This window comes from Narcine bancroftii, chromosome 1 (genome assembly GCF_036971445.1).
Source record: "Narcine bancroftii isolate sNarBan1 chromosome 1, sNarBan1.hap1, whole genome shotgun sequence".
NCBI classification, from domain to species: Eukaryota; Metazoa; Chordata; class Chondrichthyes; order Torpediniformes; family Narcinidae; genus Narcine; species Narcine bancroftii.
Genome location: NC_091469.1, coordinates 111,833,775 through 111,842,941, shown reverse-complemented (window position 1 = coordinate 111,842,941; position 9,167 = coordinate 111,833,775). Strand labels below are relative to the sequence as shown.

General features: G+C 36.2%; 1 protein-coding gene across 2 annotated transcripts in view; it reads right to left on the bottom strand.

The window, feature by feature from the left end:
* Positions 1-1,290: 1,290 nt before the first annotated feature.
* The window catches only part of LOC138762687 (hyaluronan and proteoglycan link protein 1-like), a 141,120-nt gene continuing 133,243 nt past the window's right edge, over positions 1,291-9,167 (bottom strand). For both annotated transcript variants that reach the window (XM_069936285.1, XM_069936290.1), the window contains exon 5: positions 1,291-7,633. In XM_069936285.1, the coding sequence (XP_069792386.1) occupies positions 7,347-7,633 (287 nt within the window). In that variant the 3' untranslated portion in view covers positions 1,291-7,346. The remainder of the gene's footprint in view (positions 7,634-9,167) is intronic.

The following is a 9,167-nucleotide window of genomic DNA, read 5'->3' as shown; positions in this document are numbered from 1 at the left end:
GGTGTAACGACAACAACCTTGTGCTCAATGTTAGCAAAATCAAGGGGAAGATTGCAGAAAGTCAGGGGAACACAGACCAGTCGTCATCAAGGGCTCAGTAGTGGCAAGGGTCAAGAACTTCAAATTCCTGGCTGTCAACATCACTGATTATTTGTCCTTGACCCTTCATATTGATGCAATCACAAAGAAGGCTCGCCAGCAGCTTTACTTTGTGAGGTGTCTGAGGAGATCCAATTTGTCACCGAAGACTTGCAAATTTCTACAGGTGTACCATGGAGAGCATTCTGGCTGGTTCCTGGTATGGTCAGCCTGCGACATCACAGGCACCAGACTTCACTCTATTGAGGATATATACATGAGTTGGTCTTAAAAAAAAGCAGCCTCTATCCTCAAAGACCCCCACCACCATGCCCTCTTCACTCTGCTACCATCGGGAAAAAAATGTATAGGAGTCTAAAGTCGAGCACTCAATAGCACAAGGACAGCTTCTTCCCCACTGCCATCAGATTCTTGAATAATCAATGAGCCAAAGACACTGCCTTTCTTTTAGTGCGTTATTTTAAAAAAATTTTATAGTAATGTTGTAAGATTGATCATAATATGAATGTTTGCTCTATGATGCTTCCACAAAACACAGAATTCCATGACATCTTCATGGCAATAAATTCTGATTTATCTGTTCCACCACTCAAATATCTAATCAGAGTCTGCAGATAAGTGGGCAGCAACAATTTTCAAATTAAAATAAAAACAACTAAGGTCAAATGTGTATCATAGGACCTTGATTTTATTATAAAAACTTCTAAAATAAGGGGGGAGCCTGATGATAATTTCTCATTGAACTGGCTGCTTGCTGGTGTAAAATGACAATAATTTTCGATGCCATTACTTTTCTATTTAAAAAAAAAAATGAACAATACAGAGCAGTCGAAGTCCCTTCCAACCCATGAAACCCATTTATACTCAATTACCAACTTCGTACATTTTGGAAGATGGGACTAACAGGAGTACCCAGAGCAAACCCATGTAGGTGATGGGGGAGAACATACAAACTCCTTACAGACTGCACTGGGTCACTTGCTGTAATAACACGGTATCCGAACTCTACTACCCTCACCTGATCTTAATAGATGGATTCAAGATCTGCTCCTGGTTTTTCTTGTATGTTCAATACCCATAAACAAATAGGTGAATACAACACTGTGGATCTTTTAAAGGCAATGCCTTTTGAAAACACAAGATTTCATTTGTTAAAATTGTCCAATAATAAAGACTCAATCCAGTAAAGGATAAGGTTCATTGTTTTATTAGCATTGCTGTGCTCCTGTCACAAAATGCAAAAAAAAAGTGTTACTTTTATACTTGGAATATGTTCGTTCAAATATTGATCTTTGGGTTTCTTACCTAACATTTCATGTTATGCTAAAATTTACATTATAATTCAATCAATTGCTTCATTTGTTAATTATTTTTAGTAATTTTCTAGAGGTCAACTTGATACTCTATTGCAGTACAGTGGAAATAGATGCAAGGAAGGCATTCAAACATGGAAGCGCATTATAAATACTGTGCACGTAACATGATAGCACAAAGCCTACTGAGTTCTGAAAGATTATCACCACCCAATAACATGATCAAATAAAACAAATTATTTGATGCATGTGTTCTAAGAATGAATTTGCAGTATCTTCCTCTGTAACATTATGTTTCTGTAGAATGCTGCAGGCTGCGGGAATACATTCTCTGAGGGATAGATTAAGAACAGAACAAATTGACAAAATACTGCAGTATGTTGGAGCTTATAGTCAGCAAAAAAAAAGCCAGCTCCTTTCCCTTGGGCAAAGACTTTGGCAGCAAACCATGGGCACCACTTCGGACAGAATCAGCAATATATCACTGTTTCATGAAATAAAACAGAAATTGCCTGTGCATTGGTGAGTTGTATTTGAATGATCCATGTACACTTAATGTATAGGTAAAAACTAACATTTGACCAAAAAATTGTATGTTTGAAGTGACATGTTTAACTATTAAATAAAAGGTGAAACGATGTCCAACCTTGAACTAGATGCTTGCATTCAACCACGTGTGTTTCATAATGATACACAAATTCTTGAACAATATATGCCATTCAAACACTGGTGTACATTTTTATGTCTGGTAATTCAAACATCCACTCTAACAGTTTTAAGCAAACTAAAAGAACTAAATCTAAATTGGAATTAATCTTATATACTCCAATCAGTGCATAGGAAATTATACCCACTCTTATTCATACACAGTACATGCTCATACAGGTTAAAAACAAATAGTTATATTTCACAGAAGCTGACAAATTTGAGATGAGCTAAAAGAAAATGACAATTACTAAAAGCAAAGAGCTTCCGTGAGCACTTGCTGCACAAATAAGATCCAGCCACTTTGCAGTATATAATTTTATTATATTCCTGAATATAGTTTGCAACTTTTTTTCTGTTGCAAGTTTCAAAAGCAACTATCAGCTTAAATTCTTTTCTTCAGATTCATACCATGGCTGTCAACTCTTTCAGTGAACTGACTTAATTTGCTGTTATTCAGAAACTGGCTTGATTAAGAGAGTACCGGTAGCACTCAGTAAGTTCTAGGTATGACATTGTTATATCTGTGTAGTTACAGAAACATGATATATAATAAGAATGTTACAATGACACAAATACATAGCTAAATATATCATTTCTCTGCCCTGCAGGTTTGTTTTCAGTCAGCTAACCTGAGTTCATAAACTACTAATTTATCTTAGATTTATCAGAAATATCTATGTAAAGTCATTCAATGTACAATAATATTTTACAGGCAATCCTGAAGAAAAGCAGTTGCAAAACTTCATTGAAAAAGATTTGCAGTATATATTATTTCGCAGAAAAATGCACTGCCCAGCTAATGGCACTGCATGCACAAAATACATTTATCACATACGAAAATGCAAGTAGACTGCAGCAGGAAAGTACCTGTACCGGTAATTGAATTGCACAGCCCTAGAATAAGCTTAGCGACGCATATTGCATGTAATATAGCACACTGTATATGAGTTGAAAATAAGAATGAACAGAAAATAATTATTTCATTATAAACCTTTAAACACACAAGCAGTTGCACAACAATCTCAGTTCCCATCTCTGATGGAGACAACCCAATTAAAAAAACTTTTACTTTTCTACATCCTGAAAAAAAAATCCCCAGCTCAGGTCTCATCCTTTGTGGAAAAAGGCCACACTTTAAAAGGCAATTTAATGGTGGAGTCTGGGGCCAGAGGGCACAATCTCAGCATAAAAGGATATCCCTTTAGAACAGAGATGGGATGTTATTTATTTTTTGGCCAGGGGGAGGTAAATCTGTGGAATTTGTTGCTATGGATCACTGTGGATATACTTAAAGGCGGAGATTGATAAGTTCCTGAGTAGCAGGGGGTGTCAACAGTTAAGGGGAGAAGTCGGGAGAATGGAGTTGAGAGGAAAAAAAAATCATCCATGATTCAAATGGTGGAACAGACTTGATGGGCTAAATGGCATAATTCTGCTCCTATGGTCAATTGGAACTCTGTTAACCCAAGCTACTTTCCTTTAACTGCTCTGCATTCTTTTTTTTAAAAAACAGCAACTATTTCCATTTATACAGCATCCTTAATAATTCAAGGCATGATATTGGAGTTTTATTCATAATATTAAGACACACCTGGAGATATTAGGGCAGGTGATCAAAAGCTAATTTAATGAGGTCAGTGTTAAAACTGTCATAATGACAAGTGGAGATATTTGGGTGGGTTGTTATTAAAGCTCAGGACATTTGCACCACTTATAGGAAAGGAATTAATTTTACATCAACCTGGATAGACTAAGTCCATAGAAGGAAACCTTTCATCTGTCATTCACCACAACCATTCACCCCAGCTTTTTCAGCTTAACATTATGAATGCTTTTTTTTTGTCTCCATTACTTTTCCCTTCGGAAATTAGATATTAAACGGATCTTTAAAAAATACATCTTGCGGGCTTCCTGATCCACACCCCTGCTTAATTTTTGAATGGGCAATATTTCTTAAGGCCATTCGTCCCACTCTCAAATAAAGTGCTTAATTAGCATAATTAGATTTAGGACCTATGCAAATTGTGAAGCTCTGATACAATCTTTAGTTGCCACTGGATGGTGATTGAATGACATAGAAACATAGGAACATAGGAAGTAGGAAAAGGAGTAAGCCAAAAATGGCCCATCGAGCATGCTCCGCCATTCAATACGATCATGGCTGATCTAATTTATGACCTAACTCCATCTACCTGCCTTCTCCCCATATCCCCTAATTCCTCTATCATGTGAAACTCTTCCCAATGAATGGCATATGCACTTCTCATTGGATGTAGAGTCGGCCAACTGGCAGCTCTTAAAGTAGCTGCTAGACTCATATCTTTTCTAAATTACTGTAGTTTTATTCTCCCTTTTGCACACATTATATTATGTAATTAAAGCTAAACAGTCAAACTGACTAATAGGCACCACCAGTATGAATGAACCCAATTAGTAAACTTATGTGATGTCAGGAACAGCTGTGAATTTAATCATCAGAAAAGCTTTGAACATAATTAACTTTTTGTCATAAAAAATGAATCAGGTTAAAACCAGGAAAAGAAAGAAATAATCAGACACAAAAAGCACGACAAATGCATTCATTTTTGAGATAATTAGACATGATGTATTCCATTGGAATACAACAGCTTTGGATATTGTAAAACTCCTAAGTTATAATCTGCTTGGAATTGCTTTATCTAAAAGTTCAAACATGTAAACCTCTGGCCCTTTTTAATACAGTATTCTCATTGTGACTTCCAGGGTGATGTCCTTATTAATTAGCCTAATTTGATAGTTCTATAGTTGTCAAACTATTGTAAAGAACCAAATTACGTCTGGTAAATTGTTGCCCAATTTTTATAATCCATTTTGGATGTTGAGTAAGGTTCTGTGTCAGAAAAACCTAGTTCTTCATTAAATGAATGATGTGCTTCTGAATAAATCATTTATTAAAATGCACCAACTTTTCATTCATGGTCACTCTCCCTCAACACCAGTTTTGCTGGTGAGGTAACCATATAGATTCCCTGCAGTTTCATTTTACACCAGAAATTGCTTTTTCATTGGGAAGGAGTCACATCTGATGACATGTTTTACTATTTCACTACCAAACTTCACACAAAGAGCACAGAATCAAAACTAAACAGCACACAGAATAATGTATGGAGTTCTGGAGATAAAGCATGGAAATAAACTCTTCAGCTGTCAAGTCTGTACTGACCATCAACTACCCATTTACCATAAATGCTAAATCTACACAGATCTCTTAATCTTTATTCCTCCCATCAACTCCCTGAGATTCAATCTCTCAGTGACACAACAGGAGTTGTTTCCAGTGGCCAACTGGCGCTCAAACCCACATCTTTGGAATGTCTTTAAAAAGCCCGAGCATTCAGTATAAATCCCCACAGTCACAGGGGAAAGCACAAATTTTATGCGCACAATACATAAGGCATAAAAGGCAATTGTTTTATTTGCTCCACCACTTCAGTGCTCTGAGATCATGAAGCAATAAAATTGGCCACCAAGTTTTGGAACGTTCAAAGCACATAATACTTGTGAGCCAATGTCCACATAAAATTGTTCCAAAATGGGTAAGATTACCAGGTAGCCTTTGGTTGGTGTGGTTTATGGCCTTGTGCTTTAATTTTAAGATAGAAATATCATGATTAAGTTCTTAATGAATTACTTGCTTGCATTTTTCCCTATTCTGAAATTGGGGTTGGATTTAACTGTGGCTTAGCCTGTAGCAGTTTCAAAATGGATTTATTGATTTTAAGTGATCTCAGAATTGTTTTAATTCTTAAATACAAGAACTATAATACAGCAACTCTGCCCTTTATCAATATACAATTGAAAGAGTATGAAAGCTTTCTTGAAGCAACAGATTAAAATAAACAAAGATTGCAGGATTAACTCAGCAAAAACATCATCCATGGGTAGAATTGGTCAGTCAATGTTTTGGGTCTGGACCTTCATTGAGATTAAAGGGGTGTTATTACATATACTTTCGTCTTGCTAAAGGGTCCCAACCTGAAACAATGATTTGACCATTTCTATCCATGGTTGTTTTTGACCTGCTGATTTCCTCCCACATTCTTTGCTCAAGATTCCAGCATCTGCAACTTCTGTGTTTATTGACAGCTCTTTGTAAATCTCTTCAGCTACACATCAAAAAATTATAATGATTTCCTGTCATTGCAGTCCCTAAATAAACAATAACAAACCCCACAAAAATAATCAGTCACCTCAAGGAAGGATTCTGCACTTGTCCAATATAAAATCTACAAACACAGTAAAACTGGCAGAATTTGTACTTTATTTGATGAATTCATCATTAACTGGTGGAATGCATGCACAGCAAGACCGCAAAGGGCTGTGAACTGCACTTGATTATTGTTTAGAGATGCAGCAGGTTCACTAACAAATGCCTCTTTAAAGGCAGCTTGCTTGCTCTTTAAAGACATAGCTGACCTTCAGCTGAATGACATGAAAAAGTCAAAGATGGTATTGTATTTCTCAGACAATTCATTATTTGGCACAATAATTTGCCCAGCGAGCGGGAGGAATGTGCACCATGCATTGTGTTTAACAACAAAAAATTAGCTTGTAAATTCATTAAAGTACAACATGAAACAATTCCGGGGGTTCTAATCATTTTGCTGAAGTAGACAATAGCAATGACAGCCAGATCGGAAAGTTGGATAACCTATTCGTGTGGGAAGTTAGAGTGTTGTACCATCTTTCTCTACTGACATGCCCAACTCTCATGAAATGTCAGAAATGCACCATATTTTAAAAAGTTTACAAAGCAAGATGAACCCTGTATGCATATTTCACACACACACAAAAAAATATTGCCTGAGAAATGCTTATTTTGTAATTGAAGGATAATAGTTAAAGTCTACCCATGACATGCCCCATTAATTCCAACACATTCTATCCTTTAGGCCTGGTCAGGACAATGTTTATGGTAATTTTTGGTGAATGCTACTTAAACAAGAAGCAAATTGGTGCCAAGTCTTGGTACAACATCCTATAAAAATTATATTATTTTTAATATTTAATGATTGTATGATACATTACAACAAAAAAAAATGGCTTGCATGAAAATGGCATTGTACAGTAAGAAAAAATCTTTTTATCACAGTTTTGGTAACATGAGTCCATATCGTTGAAAGTATATCCTTCACATGTGCAGAATTAAAATAATACTCATCCCCAACTAAGCTTTAACATGAATTATCAGTTGCTTCTGAAGCAGTAGACACCATATAACCGATGCTTTTTATCTGGGAAGCCAGAGAATCGCACAGCGGCCTCACTTTCACTGCACCGATGCCGGGGTCGAGTGATTGGGTAACGGACGCTGCCATCAGCTAGCCAACCGGCATCGCAACGGTCGTAATTCAGCAACTTCCAGGCAGCAAACATCTGACCAACTTTAGCAATCTTAGATCCATCTCTGATGCAGGCTTGCACAGCTTCACTGTAGGTGAGCTTTTGATGGTAAATCAGATAGTAGAAGCGTCCTAAGAGGAAATCAACAAAGAGAAATGAGAAGAATTCATAAAGTTGGAGATGGCTGTGGATAAAAAAATAATTAGCCACATATTTTCTGTACCCTTGAAACATTTATTGTTTTAAAATACAAGCAATTCCTGAATTATTTTGGATTATGGAAGTTCTCTGGGACCTGCAAAAGATCCCTCTGCATGACTGAAATGGGACTTTTTTTTCTTGTATGAAAAGCAACTGTGAATATTTATATATCTATGGTTTGCTCGTTATTACCTCTTTTTCTGTGTTGCATTTGTGATCATTTAAATTTTAACTATTGCAGTTGATGTATCTTGCGTACCTGTTTGGCTGCAGAGAAGTAAGACTTTCAGTGCATCTCCACTTGTGTATATTACAATAAATTCACAATAACATTGGAAATTCATCCTTATGGCATTCACAAACCAAGATCCAAATATTGAAGATGGAATAAAATTCTCACTTACAGAATTTATGTGGGAAATAAATTAATAAAAGTACCCACAATGTGAAAGAAACATCAAATTATATTTTAAGTTTATTTACTCACTTGTTTTGACCCATGCACAGATAGCATGACATTTTTAGCTGCATCCATTCATTTTGCAGTCCAACAGTGGTTTTCCTTTTCTATATTATTTCAAGCCACAAGACACTACAGCACAGAAACAGACTTTTCAGCCGATCTAGTCCACCGAGCCCCATTGAAATGCATCTGGTCCATCGCCCTCAATATCCTTCATTTTCATGTACCCACCAAAATTACTCTTAAATACTGAAATCAAACCTGCATCCATCACTTCTGTTGGCAGTTTATTCCATGCTCTCACCACCCTCTGAGTGAAGAAGTTCCCCTTAATGTTCCCTCTAAACATTTCCCCTTTTAATCTTAACCTCTCCTCTCATTCGTGCTTTGCACAAGTTTAGTGAAAAAGACTTGCAGTTATCCTATTTAAACCCCTCATAATTTTGTATACCTCTATCAAATCTCTCCTTATTTTTAAAAAGAAATTAAATTTAAATTTAGAATGTATTATTACAGATCCAGAGGACCCCAAAACTCAGCAGCAATAGAAATTCACCAAGACAATGGTTACTTAAACAAAAGTTGCATTTAATTTTCTTTAAACATAAAAACAGGATCAAACTTTAACTTATTACTATTAACTACTTAAGCTAAATTAACCCTCTTCTAATTCTAAGTGCAAGTGTATGTAATGTGTATAATTTCAGGGAAGTTATTTGATTCACAGTTCGATCTCACTTCTCACTCCTCCAAGTGCACAGAATTTAACATTTATGAATTTTCACCAGGCTCTGGTGGTGCTCAAATGGTTACTGTTAAGGAAGCTTCTTGTTGGTTTCAGAGAGAGATTTGTTGCTCGTTGGACACACACAAACTGATTTCCCACGATCAGTACTTCAGTGTCTTGCTGAAGAAACTTTCCCCATCATGGGTTTTCCAAATGATAACCTTTTCTTCCAGGTCACTACAGAGTTCCTTTTGTTTCCGGAGAAACACTCTAG